We start from the raw sequence: 21,517 nt of genomic DNA, 5'->3' as shown, positions 1-21,517 counted from the left end.
CAGTTTCTGCCTCACTTTGGTGATTTTTCTCAACTTTTAGCACATCCCTCAGCCCCACATCCCAGCACCTTTGGATAACCTGCATTTGGCTGGTTGTCTGTTGCTGTTCATCAGTAGACTGCAGTGCAGTAGTAAATGTACCATCTTGGGATATGTATTCACAACGCAGCTCTTTACAAATAATATAACACCAGATATGAGTGCATCGTGCTAGTGGTTAGGAGCTGGATATTAACAAACAGAGAAAGTGAGAGTCTCTGTCATTCAACGATCTGATTCAAACCCATACTTCTGCCTAAACCCTATAACCTTTTCATCCTGTGATAATGGGAACTGCAGATGCTGGAGAATCCAAGATAATAAAACGTCAGGCTGGATGAACACAGCAGGCCCAGCTTTTGTGCTCCTGAGATGTTGCTGGGCCTGCTGTGTTCATCCAGCCTCACATTCTATAACCTTTTCATCCTTTTTGTTTAACAAGAATTGACCATTGCCTTTCCGATGAAGGGTCTAGGCCCGAAACGTCAGCTTTCCTGCTCCTAAGATGCTGCTGGGCCTGCTGTAGTCAATCAGCTGGTACTCAGCTGCTTAGCACCAACGCAACACAACCTCGCGCAAAACCCCTTGTCGAGCAGTGCGCATGCCCAGCCTTGCCCCCACCCCTCCCGCTTCCCAGCATTCTGCGGGCAGGCCGGCCGGCTGGGATTTCGCTTCTGCCTCTGATCTGATGAGCTCCGCTTAGTATGTGGGTCCCGCCATGTTAGAGGGGCGGAGTGCTTCTTTAAAGAGATGTTATCGAGGAAGAAAAGTAAAAACGAAGCGTCCAAACCGCCGGAGGTGCAGGGCAAGTACGTGAAGAAGGAGACATCTCCACTGCTAAGGAGTAAGTTCTGGGTCGGGGCCCGTTTTGAAGTTCCCTGAGCGGCCCCCGTTCACCACCGCCGCCCCCCCATCCCGCCCGCCTTTACGGGGGCTCCACACTCTTAATGTTTTGATGCATCTTACATTTGTTTGTCTTTTAAGTAAAGCATTGGTCCATTACTGTTGTGGTGATAATTATTAATGAGACTTGCTATTTCCTAGTTGAGGATAGCGATGAATGAGGAGAGGGATGTTGGGTATGGATTGGCGGGCGGAGCTTCTGATGGCATTTAATGTTGTCGTTGAGGTTTCATGCAACAGTTATGACGAGCTTTTTTTTCTTTAACAATTTTCACAGTTTTGTTTTAGTTGCAAAGTCGGGGCACTTTATTTTCAGCAGACGACTAGCTTTTACCTGCTGGTCTCCAAACCAAAAAGTTTTTTTTGACGGCGTGAAATCCCTCCCCAATCAAGTCTGAAAGAGGGTTTCAGCCGTGGTAAATTTGAGACTGGAATATAGATGGGTGACGTTACGAAGAATGAAGTAATTGGTTTTTGATGGGGAGCATATAGAGTCGGTTCAGGACTTAGGTGCCAAATTTGCCAGCAATTTCGTTCACCCTGGATTAGTGGCCAGGTGGGGTTTAGAGTTATATCAGAGATAATAGGAACTGCACACGCTGGAGAATCCGAGACAAAGTGTAGAGCTGGATGAACACAGCAGGCCAAGCAGCATCTTAGGAGCACAAAAGCTTTTGTGCTCCTAAGATGCTGCTTGGCTTGCTGTGTTCATCCAGCTCTACACTTTGTCTGGGGTTTAGAGTTGTGATGGCATGTTAGACATCTGGCAATGGAGAGATTGCAAAGTGGTGAGATAGTGAATCAAAAGAGTGTAAAAAGCATTCCCACTTATCTGGATAGTGAAGGAGTTGCATTAGAGCAAGATGGTGTGGTCAACAATGCCCTAAGTTCTAGGTGATCTAAGGAGGCTGATGGGTGATTGTGCAGCACAGTCACAGATGTACTTTGTATTGTTTTTAGTACTGTAGCAGGTGATTCAGAAATAGTGTTGTAAAGAAGCTGGCTAATGATTTTTGGCAGAAGCATTGAAGAAGAAAAAAGAGCAGGAGTGTCAACTTGTGTGAACACTGTCTAAAGGTAAGAAAATCGGAAGGCTGCTGAGTTTCCGTAAAATTTCTGAAGGGTAAATGTGTTAATTCTGCTTTCTCTCCACAGATGCCAGACCTGCTGTGTTTCTCCAGCAATTTCTATTTTTGTTTGGTTTCTGAATCAATTGTTCTTTGTTTCAATTTACTGTCCAAGGGTAGGTTTTTTGAGGTGGAGTTTTAATAATTGTAGGTTTGGAAATGTGGCAAGAAAGTGAGATTGGAGCTGTGTATAATATAATGAAGCATGTGAGTAAGTACTGGAAAATGGTCGTCAACAATTTAACAGGAAAGGGATTTTGAAATCATGATGATCTGAGTGTGGGCAAGTTGAACTCAGGCAGGACATGAAAAGAGACTGTAAGGGAGAGTCTGCAAAGTCAGCCTAGGGATCAGAATGGAAAAGATGTTAGATTAGATCCTGGTCAGTTTGCTGATTGGAAAAATGAGGGAAGAGGACAGCAGCCAGAGTTGCTGTTCACAGCAAGCAGCAGTGAATATCTTTTGATCTTTTAGGGGGAAAGTTATAGGTTTGATTTTATGATTCCCACTTATCTGGATAGTGAAGGAGTTGCATTAGAGCAAGATGGTGTGGTCAACAATGCCCTAAGTTCTAGGTGATCTAAGGAGGCTGATGGGTGATTGTGCAGCACAGTCACAGATGTACTTTGTATTGTTTTTAGTACTGTTTTAGTATTGTTTTTGGAAAAATGAGGGAAGAGGACAGCAGCCAGAGTTGCTGTTCACAGCAAGCAGCAGTGAATATCTTTTGATCTTTTAGGGGGCCCAGCCCTAAAGGAACCTGCGGCAGGTTCATCTGGTTCATTTTGCTTCTAGCAGGAGCTGTTAAGCCTGAAAAACTTTGTATTAAAAGTTGCTTAGGCATTACAGAAACAAAATCTACTATCACAGGGTAAAATATGAATAATTCAGAGAAACCAATTATGTAAACTAACAAATACATTTCTAATACAAACAAAACAAATAATGTAATCCTTGGGATCTGTCGAAGCTTGCAACAGTACTGTAGGTTATGGATGGGATTTATCTCAACTTTCTGCATATGCATACGCAGTCTTTTCATGGTGTATTGAATTTCAAGTTGATTTATTTCTTAGTTATGAAACAATTCAAATTAATTTTTACTTGCTATGGAAATATGAGATAATTAGTAATGTTTTGTTCAATATTCCTTATTCTGGTACTTGTTAAATTTATACTTGCCAAACATTTATTCGGTTTAATAACCTCTGACTTGAGATGCTGATCTTTGTCACTTGAAAGCCATGTAGACTTGTACATTTGTAGGCCTCTAGGCTGTTTGAACCTGCTGCACCATTCAATAACAACATGGCTGATCTGACTTTAACCTTAACTCTGCATTCTTGCATACTCCTATAGTCTTTGATCGCCTTGGTAATCAGGACTCTGTCTACTTCTACCTTAATATTTAAGGATCTGCATCCACTGCCTTTTTTGAGGGGTATTCCAAAGAGACTTAACCCTCAGAGCTCTGCAACCTTGCACCATTTAGATACATTTTTTTAAAAAAATGTCATTCAACTCAAATCTGGTTTCTTCTACTTTCTCATATCCTTTATCCCTTTAATAGAAACAAATAGATCGTTGTTAGCTTTTGGCTAAACAGTTCTCAGACCTTTTCAAGACCTCAAATTTGTAGATTTCTTAGCTGTTTTCCTTGACTTTGGAGATACCCAAGACTCGTTTTTACCAATTTTCTCCCGAAGCTTTGAAGCCATTTTTTCCAACCTAATTGACAAAATGTTCTGGTTTCTGCAACAGCTCTGAGATCCACTGTAGATATCCTCTAGTGAAAATTATAGCAAATTTTCTAACTGCTCTTGCCTCAAACCCCTAAGTGAAATGCATGCTTCTGTCAGTAAACATGCACATGAAGAACTTACAACTAAGGCTGCATCCTAAATTATTCTGCACTATACAGAAGAATTTTGGGATGTCCTGAAACAGAAATGTGAACAAAAAATTCTGCCTTTGCACAACTCTTTAATCATGAACCAAGTACTGCATATTTTTAAAAGATGTATTTTTCCTTCCTGAGTGTCCTGCTACATCACAAGCTTAGAGATGGATCATCCATTGTTCCTGTTTTTATCAACATAAACTCTGACCTTGAAAGATAAATCCAAGTCAGCTTTTAACCGACTAATTCCAAGTTTGTTTAAATTACATTTATTTGCATTTCCATTTTGGAACATACCAAAATCATTCCATGTAGCTATACAAAGAATGATTCAGAGTGAAGCCTTAGTTATTGCTTATTAGGGTTACTTATCAGTTTCTTCAATCAGGTAATTCACTGTTTCTAGAGTTAAAGTTTTAATTCTGAAAACTATAAGTTATATTATCAAGCATGTGAATCATGAGTTTGATATTCAATGCTTTTAACTAAATGTAAATATGGGTCACCAGAGAATTTAGTTTTGCCATAGAAGTTGATTAATTTCAGGGCAAGTATGGTTTCCTACTCTGTATAATTTTGCTGAGGACTTCAATACCTGGTTTTCTAGAAATAACTAAATACAGTTCAATATACTCAACAGTAACGTAATCTTTTTTAAACTCTGCCAGCAGCTGGGTTATTTTTCATTTATTCATCCATGTAATGAGGGAATTGTTGGCTAGGCCAACATTTGTTGCTCATCCTGAAGTGCAGTTAAGAGTCATCCACACTATTGTGGGTCTGAAGTCAAATGTAGTCCAAACCAGGTAAGAATGGCAGTTTTGTTCACTAAAAGGCAGTCGCGAACCGAAGGGTTTTCCCAGCATTTGACAGTGGATTCATGGTCACTATTAAACTCCTAATTCTAGCTTTTAAAAAAAAATTCATTCAAATTTCACTGTCTGCCATGGCAGGATTTGAACTTTGATCTCCAAAACAGGTTTCTGGATTGATAGTCTAGCAATAATACCACTAGGCCATCCCCTCCCCTTATGTTGAATATGGCACTGAAAATATTTTGTATTTGTGTACTTAAGATCTATAAACTATTTCGTAATGCTTGTCTGGCTTTTAATTACAGATTTAATGCCTTCATTTATTCGCCATGGGCCAACCATTCCAAGGCGGATTGATGTTTTAGTGGAGCCAGGAACTTCCATTTATCCCTCAATTGATCTTGTTTCCCGAAACCAAAGTTTTGTGCGGGGTCCAGTCCAAAGGCCTGCACATGAAATCATTAGACGTGAAAGCAGCAGGCCTTCAGGACCTTCCTACATCATGCGTAATCTATCTGAAGTTCCTCGAGAATATGGTGTCTCGTCACAATCCTTTCTGGCTGAAATTAATTCCTCTGAAAATGGTGATGCTGTCCAGCCTTCTACCCGTTACTATTATTCTGAACCATATTATGAAGATGGACAAAGACGACGGCATGTAGCCGAGCATTTCTGCGATGACTATAGATATTATGATCGCAATCCTGATCCTTTTCCACGTTTACCACAAGGGCAAAGCAGACTTCCAGTAGGTAAGGTTTCTGTTAAAGGTTACCATTTGGGGGCAGGTGTGGGTTTTTCCAAAGATAACGTGGAAAGTTCAGTTGTTGTTTGGTTTGTAATTTTGCTTTTTTTTTGGTTACGGGGTGCAACAATGCTCCATCATTATTTGTACTTAGTTTAGATTCTTATGGTATCATTTGAAAGATGGCTATAAGAAATTCTACTGCAATGTATTAAATTAATCTTGAAGTTATTGGCAGTCCTGTCTCATTTTATTCTTTAGGGGAAACTACGTCAACCTCTTTGTATTCACTTTAGTTTCAGAATGTCTGTCTAGTAATGTGCACTGCATCTTTGCATGCTTGGAGACATATTAAAGGGCTCTTCCTTTTGAAGTAAATCAGGGCCATATTCTGAAAATCAGACTTATAATTAAGTTAGCTGTAGGGTTATTGGTTCAGATTCATGATACATCTTTTAGCATTTCTATGCTTGATCTGTGTCAATTTTAAATGACTAAAGTCAAAATGAGCATCTACTAATTTTAAACTTTTATGGCTCTGGTTTAACTATTTTTTGTAATTGGCACGATGTTGCAACTTAGAATGTTTAATGACTATCTTTTCCCCACTGTCGTCTTTGGCCATATTCAAGTATCCTGGTTGAACTACACTGCTGGCTTGATGATGGTATTGTGTGCTTTACTGTGTCAGAGCCATAAAGGATGGTATTGATATTTTTTCCATTTATAATTAAGCTTTTAATAACGTCCATGATCTACATATTTGATCTCTCTCCTTTTCTGTAATTCCAATAGCATGTTCAATTTAGGAATTTATTCAGTCATCCAGTTTTCTTGGTATAGCAGGGTGATGCCATTCATTTGAAGTAAAGGATTCCCTGGTTAGTGTTTCCAGACTTACTGCACATCAGCCAGCTTACTCGTATAATAAACAACCTTTCAGCTGTTTTCTGAAAAGTGTTTTGTTACGTTAGTTGCTTCAGGGCTCTCCTGAGTTGCACCCTGATACTAAACGTTAGACCAGTGTGTTATTGTTTTACTGTGATTTATTTGTTAATGATCTGCACGCTAAAGGTGAAAACATAGCAAAATTGGTCAATTCTTTCTGTCTACAACATACTCAATGACTCTCTCAATTTGTCAGTTCCACATTTGAAGCTTGAGCTTGCTATTTGTCGAGTACATCCCTTATAGCTTTCATGTATTTCAATGCAAATCTGCAGTGTTGCAGTTGATGAGTGTCTGGAATGCCTGCTACTTTACAATCTGGAAATTGTTAAACACTCAAATGGTCTGTTAAACAAGGGGAACATACCAAATGGTTCCTGAGCAAGGCTGCATGTCAGCTTTACTTATTGGCATTCTTGCTTGTGAAGCAGAGGTTGAAGGTTTAACCCTACTCCCCATAGTTTGAATTCAGTGTAGGTTGACATTCCAGGGCAGTGTTCAAATGTTGCATTCTGACTTTGGCTGAGATGTTCCATCCTCTCTATAATAGCTTAGGTGTATACTAAAGTAATATTTGAAAGGAGTTCTCTGAATGTCTTGGCTAACATAATGTCGGGTTGATATAAGGCACATGCTTAAAAGCTAGCTTGCAAATTAAATCTTTAATGGTTGTCTACGACTTTAGATACAAGTACTGTATAACAATTCTTGCAATTATGTACATTTTGCTGAACAGCATAACAGAATAAGAATGTTATCTTATGCCTAATGATACCCAGCTTTTGAGGATTTGAGACTGAAAAAAGGACTGTCGAATGGCGAGCGTTTCTTTCACTTTGTTTTGGGATCACTTTTTAGTGGCTTACATTGGTTTCCACAGCTAGATTTTGCTGCAGTAGGTTGCTACACTGTCTCCAAATCAAGTGGGCATCATGAGGTGCTGTGGGCCATTAGCAACAGAATGATACTCCAAAACAATCTGCAGCCCTCTGACGTGGTGTGTTTCCCACTCTTGCATTACCATCAAGCTGGGCATCTACCTTGGGTCAACAAAGAATGAAAGAAAGCATCCCAGAAGCAGCACTGGCTATATTTAAAAATGAGGTCTTGACTTGTTAGAGCCACAAAACAGGCCAATGTGTATGTCAAGTAGCACAAACAGCAAGTGACTAGATAGAGCTAAGCAATTCCACAACTGTCAGATCAGATTTAAGTTCTGCTGCATTCAGTCACAAATGGTGTAGGCGATTTAAGCAATTTGTTGGAGCAGGTGTGTCCATAAGTATTCCTGTCCTCAATGGGGGAGCGCAACACATGGTGCAAAAGATGAGGTTGAAGCACCTACAGCAACCATTACTCAGAAGTAATGAGCGAATGGTCTATCTCAACCACCTCCCAAGTTCCCAGCATCATAGATGCCAATCTGATTCAGTCCACGTGATATAAAGAAATAGCTGGAGGCACTGAATAGTGGAAAGACTATGGAGCCCTGACAAAACTCGAACAATAGTACCGAATGCATGCTTCAGAACTTGCCATACCCCTAGCCAAGCTGTTCCAGTAGACCTACAATACTGCTGTCTACCTGACAATGTAGAAAGTTGTCCGGATATGTCCTGTACAAATAAAGCAGAATATATTGAACCTGATCAGTTAGCGGCCCATCAGTCTGCTTTAGTTCATTAGTAACGCGATGGAAGGTGCCATCAACAAGGCTATCAAGCATTGATAACCTGCTCACTGCTCAGTTTTGGTACCGCTAGGAGCATTCAACTCCTGCCCTTGTTACTGACTTGGTCTAAACATGGACAAAATAGCTAAATTTGAGCAGGGAAGTGACAGTGTCTGTCCTAAACATCAAGGCCACATTTCAGTCTGGCATTAAGGGTTTCCTGCAAAACTAGAGTTAATGGGAATCAGGGTTGAGGATGTGTGAGGTGAAGCAATTCATGTTAAAATGTAGCAAAACATGGACCATTTGCAGATTTGAACTGACAAGTGGCAAGTAACATTTGTGCCATATGAGTGTCAGACCAGACCATCTCTAAAATTATCTTATTTTTGCCCCTTGACATTCAATGGCACCGTCATTTCTGAATTCCCCTCCACTATCAATGACCTGAATGTTATTATTGAACTAGCCATGTAAATATTGTAGCTACTGCATTAAATCAGAACCTATGAATCCTGAGAGTAGCTTGCCTTTTGCCTTCCCGAACTCTGTTTACCCACTGCTACCAAGGCACAAGTCACGTGTGTGGTGGAACATTATCCCCTTGTAAAACAACTGCAGCTGTTGGGAATCTGAATAGAAATAGTGCTAGAGGAACTCTTAGGCCTGGTTGTTTCTGTGGAGAGAAAAAGATAAAAGTCTAGAATAACTCTTGTTCCAAAGACATAATTAGAAAGTAATCATTCTGGATTCTGAATGGTAACTTTGTTTTTCTCTCCACAGAGACTGCTGGTCCTGACTTTTTCTAGCAATAGTTTAGTTGCGTTGTCTTGTAGTTCCATAGTCACTGCACCGCAGAATGAAGTTCTTGTCTGGTAATAAGTGCTTTTGGGGCCATCCTGAGGTCATCAAAGGCACTATGCAAATTCAAATATTACTTTGATGTTTTTGCAACTGTTTGTCTCAGATCTACAAAAATCGAAGGCAGTCATTAAGGTGGAGAATGCAACTGTCTGATCTACAATGAATCAGGTTATATATTTGTGGTTCCTGACTAAAGCAGCAACCAAATATTAACACTCTTTTATGAAGTTTATAATAAGCATTTGTGCTGTTTCTGATGTAATTTTTTTTGTCTAAATTAGTTTCTTCAATCTTCACCTTGCACTCCATAACAAGGGTAAGAATAGCCTAGTGCTGAGGGAGGAAGTATGGGGGGAAAAGATACTTACGTCATTCCAGTGTATTGCTTTTTGCTTTCTATAGTCAGTAAACACCTTGCACATTTGCCAAAAAACTTTATGCTTCAAACTTAGGCAAGTGACATCTGTGTTGCAAAATGCTTTTCCCAATGTCAGAGCCTGATAATATCAGTTGTACCTATTCCTTACTTTCTGGACCCATTGACCGTTTGAAGATGAAAACACAAGAATTGCTGTAGAAAGTAACCAATGCCTTGTATCCCATACCACAGTTCATGCCATTTCTGTGCACCGAAGTGTCTAAATGAGAGCAAAGTATTTGAATGGACATAGCCTACCAGCAATTCCAACCAGCTGAATGTTCTTGCCTTGCCTTTTTTCAATCCTTTTGTTACTGTACCATAACAAATTACCTTTTCATAATGTTCATAACCAAATGCTATCATTTTGAGTTTTCATTGAAATGTGGAGACACTGGGGAAACAGAAAAGAAGTGCAGTGATTCTGAATTGATGGTAATGACAAGAAGTCTCAGAAGGTTTATCAACTTTTTGGCTTATTCCTGTCTTAAAGCATTTTCTGGCACAGCACCTTGATTACTCGTCACCCATCATTAGCAGCAGTTTTCATTTCAGTTTTTAATGCAGTTTTTAAAAACAATTTAGCTTTATGGAAGGGACAGTCGGAACTGCAGATGCTGGAGAATCTGACACAATAAGGTGTAGAGCTGGATGAACGCAGGTCAAGCAGCACCAGACGAGCCAGAAGGCTGATATTTTGGGCCAAGAAGAAGGGTCTCAGCTTTATGGAAGATTCCTTATTGTTTACCAATTCTTCCACTATTGTTTACAAACCACAACTGTAAAACCACAACTCTATCATCTACAGTTAATATTTTGGTATATTTGCAAAATATTTTTCAGAATATTCCTCTAACTAACCTCTTCAAACATTCAGATAATGCTCCAGGTAAAGTCGGTAATACTTTTGGTATTAAATGAAGATTATACAAAGAAAGGTAACCACACCTCAAGTCATTTGGATTGTGATGCCTTACTGTGCTCTCAACTGCTTGGGCAAGTTTCATACTTGCATCAATGTGGTTATAATTGGTTTGAAAGTTATGTAAACAAACTGGAATTAGATGATCTTAAGCACTGTCAGGCCCATTGTAAATCTTTCTCCTTAAAAATATACCCTCTAGTTTTGAGCTCCCCCATTCTAAGGAAAAGAGCTTTTTACTATTAACCTTACCTGTGCCCCCTCGTGATTTTTATAAGCCTTTATAAGGTCACCCTTCAACCTCCTATGCTCCGGTGGAAAAAGTCCCAGCTGTTCCAGCCTCACATTATAACTCTCAATCTCCAGTTCCAGCAAATCCATGTAAATCTTTTGAACCGTCTCCAGCTTAAGAACATCCAATAGCTGGGTGACCAGAACTGTACACGAAATTCCAAAAATGGCCTCAGTAACGCCCTGTACAACCACAAAATGAGCCCAACTCATACTCGGTGGTCTGACCAAGGAAGGCAACCATGCAAAATGCCTCCTTAACTACCCTGTCTATTTGTGAACACAACTTTCAAAGAAGTATCAGTCTGGGAGGACCTTTCCATAATTTTTCCAAAGGTTCAGAGACCAAACTAGTTCACTTCTGGTTAACCTTATTTAAGCAACCAGTCCTTATGAAGCCTGTACTGGATGCTGTTGCTTTCATGTCTACTCTGATCCACTTGTAGAAACAGCAAATGTTGAAAGTACACAGATTCCATTAAATATAAGGTTCAAACCTAAAAAATGAAAGATTTTGGGATCTGGCAGAGAGAAAAAGAATATGCAAAAAGCAAAAGTTACTGGCTTGAATGATCTGCAGATTGACAGGTGCTTGATGAACAGAGCACTGACGTGATTTTAAGGTAATTAAAGGACATTAAAAGAAAATACAGTTAGCTAAGGAAAAAGTAAAAAGATATTGGACAATCCTACATGAACTAAAAGGCAAGAATATAGGACTGTTGGAAGAAACAGAAATAAAGGAAGAAAACTTACTAAAATCTGTAGGTACAAAAATCTGTTTTAAACACAGTGCTGAAGACATCTGCTTGTTCCCAAAAAGATGTAAGTAAGAGGAAAAGGATCAATGCCTTTAAGTATGAACTCTCTCTGCGCCACGCCCCAATCTAATTTTGGCTGGAGCGACTTTCACCCACCTCTCGATTACAAAATACTGTTGTTCAGAAATGAACATATAGCTGAGATGAGTTTGCTGAAATCATTTTCAGAGCAACAGGTTCAAGTATTGCTAGAGAAAGGTAAATAAGTTTCCTACAATTGCATTATGCAAGATTAGGATCTTCTACTGACATAGAGGAAAACAGCAAAGCAATCATTCAGTGGTCTTTTCCTGCCACAAATGCTGATAAGCTTGGGTTTTGTAACCAGTTGCAGTAGTTCGTTTACCTTGAATTTGTTCTTGTCATGCTGCACATAATGACAATCTAGTAGATTTTGAGTGCTCTTGTTGCAGTAGGAAATTCAAGATGAAGGAAAGGAATAACTAAAAATGCGTACACGTTCTTGCGGTCTGCAACAAACAATTTTGCTGTAGTTAATTTGTAAGTTCAGGATTATTCTGATTGTGCTGTATCTCTACACAGGCTAGGCAACATCAGAGGAGCAGGAAAGTTGACGTTCCGAATCCCAAAACGTCAGCTTTCCTGCTCTTAAGCTGCCTGTCCTGTGTTCCCTCAGCTCCACACTGTTATCCTATACCGAATGTTTGTTCACTCACTGGTTGAAATAGTGACATTGTGCCACTCCTGGACATGAAGCCCATGCTATTGGAATTGAAGAATGTCTAGCTTCTGAGATGTGCCATGACTTTTTTCCTTTTGACAGTTCTTTGAAAGAGGTAGGAATTCCAGAAATGATGTTCCAACTACTCAATATTTTTTGAGTAGAGAAGAAACTGCTGGTAAACTATTGAATTGCAAATTTTAACTTTTGCCAATGACGATGTCCTCTGATTTCAGTCCTGTTTTGACTTGCCGATACCTGATCGGTCCAGTTACATGTCACTTTTTTTCTAAAACATTTGCATTGTGTTGTCAATTTCAAATGAACGTGTGGGAGCTTGTTTATTTTTGTGATCTGGATAAGGTAATCAGTCCTATGATTTCATTTGAAGGTCATACTTTTAATTGCGTGACTTAAGTGTCAGTGTTTGCCACTTAGTTGTGACCTGATATGAAGGAAAGGTTGTTTAGACACATAGTCAAAAGTTGACTATCTATTAAATTTTGTTCATTCACTGGAAATTTAATTTGTACTTGCATAAGTAGTTTGGGCTACAAAGTTTGAATGTCACTTCTGAAATTAACTTTTTGGATCTCCTCAAATATTGTAATTGAGGTTATGAAAGCTAATTCTAAATTATACATCTCAAATCTACCATAGTTCACAATGGTTCAACATTAGTTGGTTTTGTGGCATTGGGATTTTGATCACGTTGCATTTCTAGGTACATATTATCAGTTAAGTCATTGAAGGCTGAGGACCTCTTCTTTGTTTAAGGAGGGCATTTAGCCCATTGAGTTTATCCCAACTTTCTGTATAACAGTCTAGTCAGACCCATTTCTAGCTCCGGCCCTGTAAATGCAAGTTTGTTTATCCAGGTTCCTTTTTATTTGAGTAAAATTTTAGATTTTATTTGAATGAAATGCGTCCCTTTGTAGGTGGTAATCCATAATTTTCTGTTGGAGAAACTTCAGACTTGTTTTGTCTTAGAATAGAAATATCCACTTAATTTGTTTGTTTCTAAAAGAGAATAATTTCTTTTCTGTGCATGTTTAGGCATAGGAAGAGTTCCTTCAACGTCCATGGGAAACCTAACAAATCACAGTACTGACGAATTGCCTCTTCCTCTTGGTTGGTCAGCGGACTGGACTATTCGAGGAAGAAAATACTATATAGACCATAATACTAACACAACCCATTGGAGCCATCCGCTTGAAAGAGAAGGCTTGCCACCTGGATGGGAGCGAGTGGAATCACCTGAGTTTGGTGTTTATTATGTAGATCACATCAATAAGCGAGCCCAGTATAGGCACCCCTGTGCTCCCAGGTGCAGTAAAGAATTTTTATTTATCCCAAAATTTGCTTTGAAAGTAAATATGTGTAAGCAAATGCTGTATGTAAGTGTGCAAAAATTGCTTTATCACCTACCTGTTTTCATTTTAATTTGGAATTATTCAGTAATTGCCACAAAATAGTGTAAAAGTTCATGTTTAAAATATGATCAGAATATTTTGAAGTAAACTTTGTAAATCATGTTGACCGCTATTCTGCAGTAAAGTAAGGATTGGAGATGGATTGATTCCTCTATTATCTTCATCTCAGAAAACATGGTATCAGTATCATGTTTGTGTTTCACTATAGTATTTGGCTTAGCATTTTAATGTAAATAACCTTTACTTTGTGTGTGCCAGCATCTTTTATCCATTATCCAGTTGGCATAATTTCATGGTTTTAACTTTGAGTACCCATCTAGAATTTGTATCAAACACCAATATCAGACTGTTCACTGCATTCCTGGAGGAATTTTCACTTGGATGTCAAAAGCACCCCTTGCACAGTAACTGTGTTTATCATGTTTTAATTTTGTCTGTCTAAATTTCTTGACATTGCAAGAGGAAATATTATTGTAGCATAGAACACAGTACTATAGCACATGGAACATAGAAACTTTTTTGTTTGCACCAGCTCTCCAAATGAGCATTTCACCTAGTACCATTCTTCATTCTTCTCCCAGTAACCTTGCACATTATTTAAATAGCAGTCTATTTCCTTTTGAATCCCTTGACTTAACCTGACTACTGTGCTCTCAGGGCAGCATATTCTAGACCTTAATTACCCACTGCATGAACAAATTTTTACAAGTATATTGCTTTTGCTTTTGCTTTTACCATTATTTTAAATCTCTACTCTCTTATTCTCAATCTCTTTGAATGGGAGCAGTTTCTCCCTGTCTGCTTTGTCTAGGCATTTCGTGATTTTGAATATGTTTCAGATCTCCTCTCGGCCTTCTCCAAGGAAAATGGTTCTAACTGCTCCAATCTATCACCTTAATAAAGATCCTCATCTTTGGAGCCATTTTTTGTAAATCTGTATTTCTTTCCTAGTACTTTCACATTCCTTTCTAAAGTGTAGCACCCAGAATTGGGTGCAGTGCTGCGTCTGAGGTTGAGGCAAGGTTGAGGTTGAACTGGCTACAAGTTAGGAGGTCACTATATCTTCTTTGCTCTTGCACTCTTAATAAAGAGTTAATTTACTGCATGCTTTATTAGCCACTCTGTTGACGTGAGTTAACACTTCTTAATGACTTGTCCGCATGGATAGCCGAGTCCCTTTTTAGGATTGAAATTTTGTATTTTCTTAATTCATTGGGATGTGGGTATCTCACTGACTAGGCCAGCATTGCCCAACCCTAGTTGTTAAGAGTCAATCTCATTGCTGTAGGTCGGAGTTAGTTTGTTAAAGGACATTAGTGAAGCAGGTGGGTTTTTACAACAGTCAGCAGTCATTGTATGATGCACTATTAAGTCAGATTTTACGGAATTCAAATTTTGCCATCTGGCAGGTTGAGATTCAAAGGCATGTTCCCAGATTATTAGCATAGGGTTCTGGATTGCTAGCCCAGTGATATTACCATACCATTGCTTCCTCCTTATTGTCTCCATATACCAAAATAAATCATCTCATTTCTCTGGGCATTACTGTTACTGGGTGTATTTTTTATTTTATAAAAGAAAATGTTCTACATCTTCTGAAAATTGTCAGAATATTTGAAAATCTATTTTGTTCTGTTACTCTTGCAGTGGCACCTAAACTTTTGTTTTGCACTTTCCTCACTCTTAGGTAAGCGTTCCCTTAAATGTGCAAATAGTTGAATTACTTCCAATAACACAACTTTCCTGTTAACCATTCCTTAAAATCATTCGGCAAACCCAGCACTCATTTGATTTTGCTGGAGGTCTTATTTTGCCCAACAGTTTGTAATCCAAGAGATTTTAGCCTCTCATCTAGCTGCTAAAAGAATTATTTTTTGAGTTAGACTGTAGTTAGTGTTGGATGACATTGTGCTAAGAAGCAATTGATGGAAGTAAGTATACTTCATGCTTTCTGTCCATCTCCACAATAGGGCTGCAAGTAACATTGCCTGGCATGAATGAGCATGTCCAATAAGAAACCATCTAATCATCACTCTGACATTCAATGGTGTTACCATAACTGAATGCTGCTCCTCTTTCTCCTTCTCTCTCTTCCCCCACCCCAGTCAACTACTTGGGGTACTCATTGGCTGAAATGCAACGGGACTTGCCACATAAACATGGTGGCTGCAAGTACAAGTCAGAGGTTAGGAGTACTGTGGTGAGTAACTCACCACCTAACTCTCAAAACCTGCCCATCATCTACAAAGTGTAAGATAGGAGTCTGATGAAATACTCCCACTTGCTTAAATGGGTGCAGCTCCAATAACCCTCAAGAAGCTTGACATCATCCAGGGCAAAGCAGCCTGCTTGATTGGCACCACATCCTTGAACATCCACTTCCTCCCTCCACCAGTGCTCAGTTGCGGTAGTGGGTCCTATTAGCAAGATGCACTACAGAAATTTATCTTAAACAGCATTTTTCACACCCACATCCACTTCCCCTGCAATTCCTCCAAGTGGCTCACGGTCCTGACTTGGGAAGATATTGCTGTTCCTTCAATATTGCTTGGTCAAAATCCTGTGGACTGCAGAAGGCAGCTCACTGCCTCTTTCTCAAGGGCAACTAAGGACATGCAATAAATGCTGACCAACCAGTGATGCCCATGCCTCATTAGTGAATAAAACAAAATAACAGGCACTTGGCTAAAGCAACATTGTTGGTTTGCCACCTTGGGATTAAATCTTACCTACAAAGATAATTGAAGAGCTGGTGTGTAATTTTCAATAAAGCCAAATATTGTATTTTGGAATCCAAGTCGAATCATTTTAATTCATGTCCAGCAGCGCTTAGTCTTTTAAATTCACATGGTTGAACATTTCTTTCATAAGAACCTAATATTTTCTGTAACTAAAAATATGTCTTGCCTTAGCTGAAAGTGTGGATAAAACCAGAATTGTTACATATCTATTTGTTATTTAATGTTTAATCTTTTTTGCAGTGTTCCACGGTATGACCAGCCTCCACCTCTTGTTCCTCCTGTTACGTACCAACCACGACAAACTGAACGAAATCAGCTGGTTCCTGCAAATCCATACCACACTGCAGAAATTCCAGATTGGCTGAAGGTCTATGCCAGAGCTCCAGTAAAGTAAGCACTTGTCGAAAGTGGTGAAGTAAAAATAACACCTAAATGTAATTCCTACAGTAATGTCTGTCAATCTGACACTTTTTTTTACAGTTGGCCGAATTGAAGACCAGATGATTCATCCTTGAATTAGTATGTTGCTGGGTGTTCTCCTTTGATTTTGCATATGCTGCAGCTCATAAGGCACACAAGCTGAAAGAAAGTTCTGTCTCTACTCAGTAACAGCTAATTGTTGCTGCTTGTTTAGCTTTTCGAAGGCATCAATTGCAGGAGGGAAATTTCATTCTCAGCACTAGTTTAATGCTAATTTTTTTGAATGTGTTTCTTTAGTCGAGATTAGGTATACCATGTTATCAATATGCAATGAAATCACAGTTTAGGTGCTGATCATATGGAATAGAATTGCTTCTGTTTCAAGCTTTTTTGTGCTTGATTTTGGTTGCCCACCATCATAGATATCAGTGGATAAGAAGCAATTTGTGCAGATGAAATTTGTGATAAACTATTTGAACCGGGTTCATGTAGTTTGAATTTGTTAACCTTACTATTGTACCCTTAAATTATATTCCAGCAAGTGTATTGTTTTTAATGCAATTAACTAACAATCTGTTCTGTTTGGAGGGGGATTTTTCATTATTGGACTGATAATGCAATAGTGTCACATGAAGACCACAGACTACCAGATACTCTTTGACAGCCCCGCATTCCCTTGTTTTTCCCTCTTTCACAGATATGTTGTTTTTTGCAGTCTTTTACAAGATTGCCCTTGATACACAGCTGCTAGCTTAGAACAAAGGAAAATTGCTAACATGTTTTTAACCATTTATAAAAGAAAATGGAGAGGAGGCAGTGAGGACTCCCCATGCATGAATTTTGTTTTACGTGCATTGCTAAAGTTGGAAGTTAAAAACTCAAATGACTGATTTCCAGAAAATACCTATGGTTTAAGATGGTACAAGATCCCCGATGTGGTGTATCAAGCTACACATAAGGAAAGTTGCAGCAAGAATGGCACAGACCATACGAAATAAGAGCAGAATTGGACTATTTGGCCCAAGTCTGTTATGCCTGACAGGCTTCATAAATTCTCATTTTATGAAATTTTTCAAGTCTTAATTTAAAATTGTAAAGCAGAGCTTCTGTGTGTGGCTTATAACAATTGTAAAATTCTGTACAGTTCAACAGACTGGAAAGGAAGGCGCATGAATATCTGACTAACGATCAGATTGTGTTCCTCCTTAATGCTGCAGTGCAGTAGATTGCTGGATGCTGTCACATAAATGCGCCCTAAGAAACAATTTGGCGTTTTCAAGAATTGAGAGAAATAATGAATTGTGGGTAGAAGGGAATTTCAACTGAGTTCTCGGCACTTCTATATAGCAGATATCTTCCTGATGCAAAGTGCATTGGGGTGCCACCACTGATTTGTCAAGCCTTTATAAACGATAGAGGAGGAATTTCTTGTCTGTGCCTTAGTGATGAATTTGGCTCAAACTTGGTGTGAGTCTGTGTGTGAGCAGGATGGAGGAGAGTTTTCACTGGCTAGCTAAATGGTATTCTGACCTTCCTGTATCACTTTCATAACTCAACAGATTAAATCTGTTGTAAACATGCTCAATTCCTTCAGTGTTGAAGATAAGTTTGTACTGGGAATATGATCATAAAGAGAATTGTATTTTGGAATGTAGAAAAATCATTTAGAATCTTCAGTTTTAAAGGATTTTCTGCAGGTTGCATGTAGCTAGTGGGTTATTGCACAGTGACTTTCTTTCTTCATTATGGATACACCCCCACCCAATTATATTTGAATAACATTTAACTGCAGATGTGTAAGTTAACTTGAAGGATGTGCTCTTTTCAACATGTTGATATTCCTGGTTACTTTTGTCATCATTGCAGATACGATCACATTCTGAAGTGGGAGCTCTTTCAACTAGCAGACTTGGATACTTACCAAGGATTACTGAAACTGCTGTTCATGAAGGAATTGGAAAGGATTGTGAAGTCATATGAAGCTTATAGACAAGCACTTTTGACAGAACTAGAAAATCGCAAGCAAAGACAACAGTGGTATGCACAGCATCATAGCAAGAATTTTCCAGCAAATTTCTGACAGCTTAAGTATTTGAGCATTAGAAATTGTTTTACTTCATAAAACAATATCTTCTAAAGCAAAGTATCATGTTTGCTGAATTTCTACTGAAGAAAACCTTCAGTTTGAAGGAACTTGCCTTGGTTTCAACATTATGACCAATGAGTCAGAGCGTGCTGCAGTTTATTACTGTACATGTTGGCTGATCTTTTATCAAGTTCTCCTGGGCAATATGTGCCTTAATGTAAAGTACAAATATTGATCCAGAAGCAACAATTTTGCAACAGACATCAAAGTCTGTTTGTAAAGCTTTAAGCATGGATTGTTAGCTTTGTTTCACAAAGTAAGCTAAAGTATCCAACACCAACCTGGTATGGAAAACACTAATGTGTCTGTGTTTACATACACAGCCAAACTCTCAATGGTTTTCTTGTGAACATTATTTTCAATGTTTGATATTGCAGTGGCATTTTATATGCCAACTTAGTCATAGTCATGACAAAAGCATAATCAATTTGGCATTCCAACTGTGCTCCATTTGTTTTTTTATAATTACTTTGGCTCCACATATTGCGTTAATTGAAGACACCTTCAGTTGAGTGCAATGAGACTTCTTGGGCTTGTTTTGCAAGCAGCTTATTTAAACTGACCAGTCACCAAGTTAATTCAGAATTATCTGTTAAATAAATCAGGGATACAATATTTTGACTCTTATCTATAAACTGAAGCATTTTATACAAACTATAATGTTTTGTACAATAAGCTGATTAGCAGGAGTGTATTTTCATAGATGCCATGCTTTAACTAGATTGAAATTTTACATTGTGGTTCTAGCAATTCAGTAGTAGACAGATTGCTATTTATTTTTATTTAGTGCAATAATATGTATAAATTTAAATTTCAATAAACTTTTAAAGTTTTTTTTGTTTTCCTCATTCATTTTCTGGAATCAGTTAGCAATCTATTTTGTGATGATCACGTTACTAATAATAGTGATTTAAATGCTACCTACAGGAAATATATTTTAAAATGTTTTGATTTTTTCTTTTAAGTTTTTATATACAATTCTCATAGCCTTTTTAACAGATCAGACAGTGGAAGAGTCGTAATATCATTGGACTAGCAATTGAGGTGCCAGGCTAATACTCTGGGATGCTGGGTTTGAATCCCATTGTAGTACCTAGTGGAATTTGAATCCAATTAATAAATCATTAGAAGGGAGATCTGCCATTTGTGCCATTGTACATGTGACTCAAGACAAAGAAATGTTATTGACTTCTGAATATCTGAATCAAGCCACTTGATTTTACCAAAACTGCTAGGGAGAAGTCTTAAGAGTAAAACCAGGCAGCTGTGAACCACCCCAGCTCTATGCTGCAATGTCCTCCTTATCAAACAACACGGGCTCATGCCAAAATTGAGAGCTAGTCCACCAATGATTTGTCACATTCTCAGAATTAAACCTTTAACAGACATTCCCCACACACCAGCATCACTGTCCCTGTGCATCTCCTCTCTCATTGATATGTTCTCAATATTGACTCTGCATCTCTTGAACTCCAATGCCTAATGTGGGCAAGAAAACAATTAGTCTCCCCCCACTCCACCTTGCCTCCATTTATCTCATGAATCTGAATTCTTTCATGTTGAATGTCATTTGGAGGGAGCACTGAGGATGACAAGGCAACAGAATATACTCTGGGTAGATTACCTCAACATCCATGACTGAGAGTCATTCAGTGGCACCATTACTGACTTCTATGCTCTTTGGCACTTAGTTCCACTCTAGCAGCAGCTGTCTGTGCTGCTTGGGAGTAACTAATGAGTGAAAAACCTACTTGAACTCCTCAAATCTACCTTTCACATCATTTGGCTTGTAACCTTCTTAAACCCTTCCCATTCATGTGCCCACCTAAATGCCTTTATAATGTAATTATGGCCTGCACCACCACTGTTCCATACCCAGCTTGTTCCATAGCCACACCACCCTCTGCATGAAAAAGTGGCTCTTCAGGTCCTTTTTAAATCTTGCCCCTCTCAGCTTAAACTTATGCCCTCTAGTTCTGCACTTCCCCCCCCCACCCTAGGAAAAAGACCTTGGTTATTCACCCTATCCATGCCCCTGATGATTTGATAAACCTCAGTAAGGTCACGCCTCAGCCTCCAGGGGAAAAAATCCCTAGCCTATTCAGCCTCTCTGTATAGTTCAAACCCTCCAATCCCTGAAACATGCCTGCAATATCCTTGTAAATATTTTCTGAACCCTTTCAAGTTTAACAACATCTTTCCTATAGCAGGGAGACCAGAATTGAATGCAGTACTCTAACAGTGGTCTTGGCAATGACCTGTATGTCTAGATCAACTCCTATACTCAATGAATTGACCAATGAAGGCAAGTGTGCTAAATGCCTCCTTAGTGACCCTGTCTACCTGCAACTCCTTTTTCAAGGAATTATGCATCTGCACCCCTTGGTCTCTTTGTTAGGCTAAACTCCCCAGGGACTTACCATTAACTGTATAAGTCGTGCCCTGCTTTGCCTTACCAAAATTCAACACCTCACATTTATCTAAATTACACTCCATTTGCCACTCCTTGGCCCATTTGTTCATCTGATCAAGGTCCTGTTATACTCTGAGATAACCTCTTTCACTGTCTACTACATCACCAATGTTATAGGCATTGGGCCACGATCTGATTCATGATTTCTGTCTTGATC

At 38.9% G+C, this 21,517-nt stretch overlaps 1 protein-coding gene across 1 annotated transcript; it reads left to right on the top strand.

Annotated features, from left to right (window-relative positions):
* Window positions 1-686: 686 nt before the first annotated feature.
* On the top strand, window positions 687-19,671 carry sav1 (salvador family WW domain containing protein 1). Its single transcript, XM_048537025.2, has 5 exons — window positions 687-883; window positions 5,090-5,536; window positions 13,204-13,474; window positions 16,562-16,711; window positions 18,608-19,671. Exons 1-5 carry the CDS (start codon window positions 790-792, stop codon window positions 18,819-18,821), a joined length of 1,176 nt encoding a protein of 391 aa, XP_048392982.1. The 5' UTR covers window positions 687-789; the 3' UTR covers window positions 18,822-19,671.
* The last annotated feature ends 1,846 nt before the right edge of the window (window positions 19,672-21,517 follow it).

Source organism: Stegostoma tigrinum, chromosome 10, assembly GCF_030684315.1.
Source record: "Stegostoma tigrinum isolate sSteTig4 chromosome 10, sSteTig4.hap1, whole genome shotgun sequence".
In the NCBI taxonomy this organism is placed as follows: Eukaryota; Metazoa; Chordata; class Chondrichthyes; order Orectolobiformes; family Stegostomatidae; genus Stegostoma; species Stegostoma tigrinum.
The sequence above is the reverse complement of the archived record's forward strand: the minus strand, read 5'-3'. Positions and strand labels throughout refer to the sequence as shown.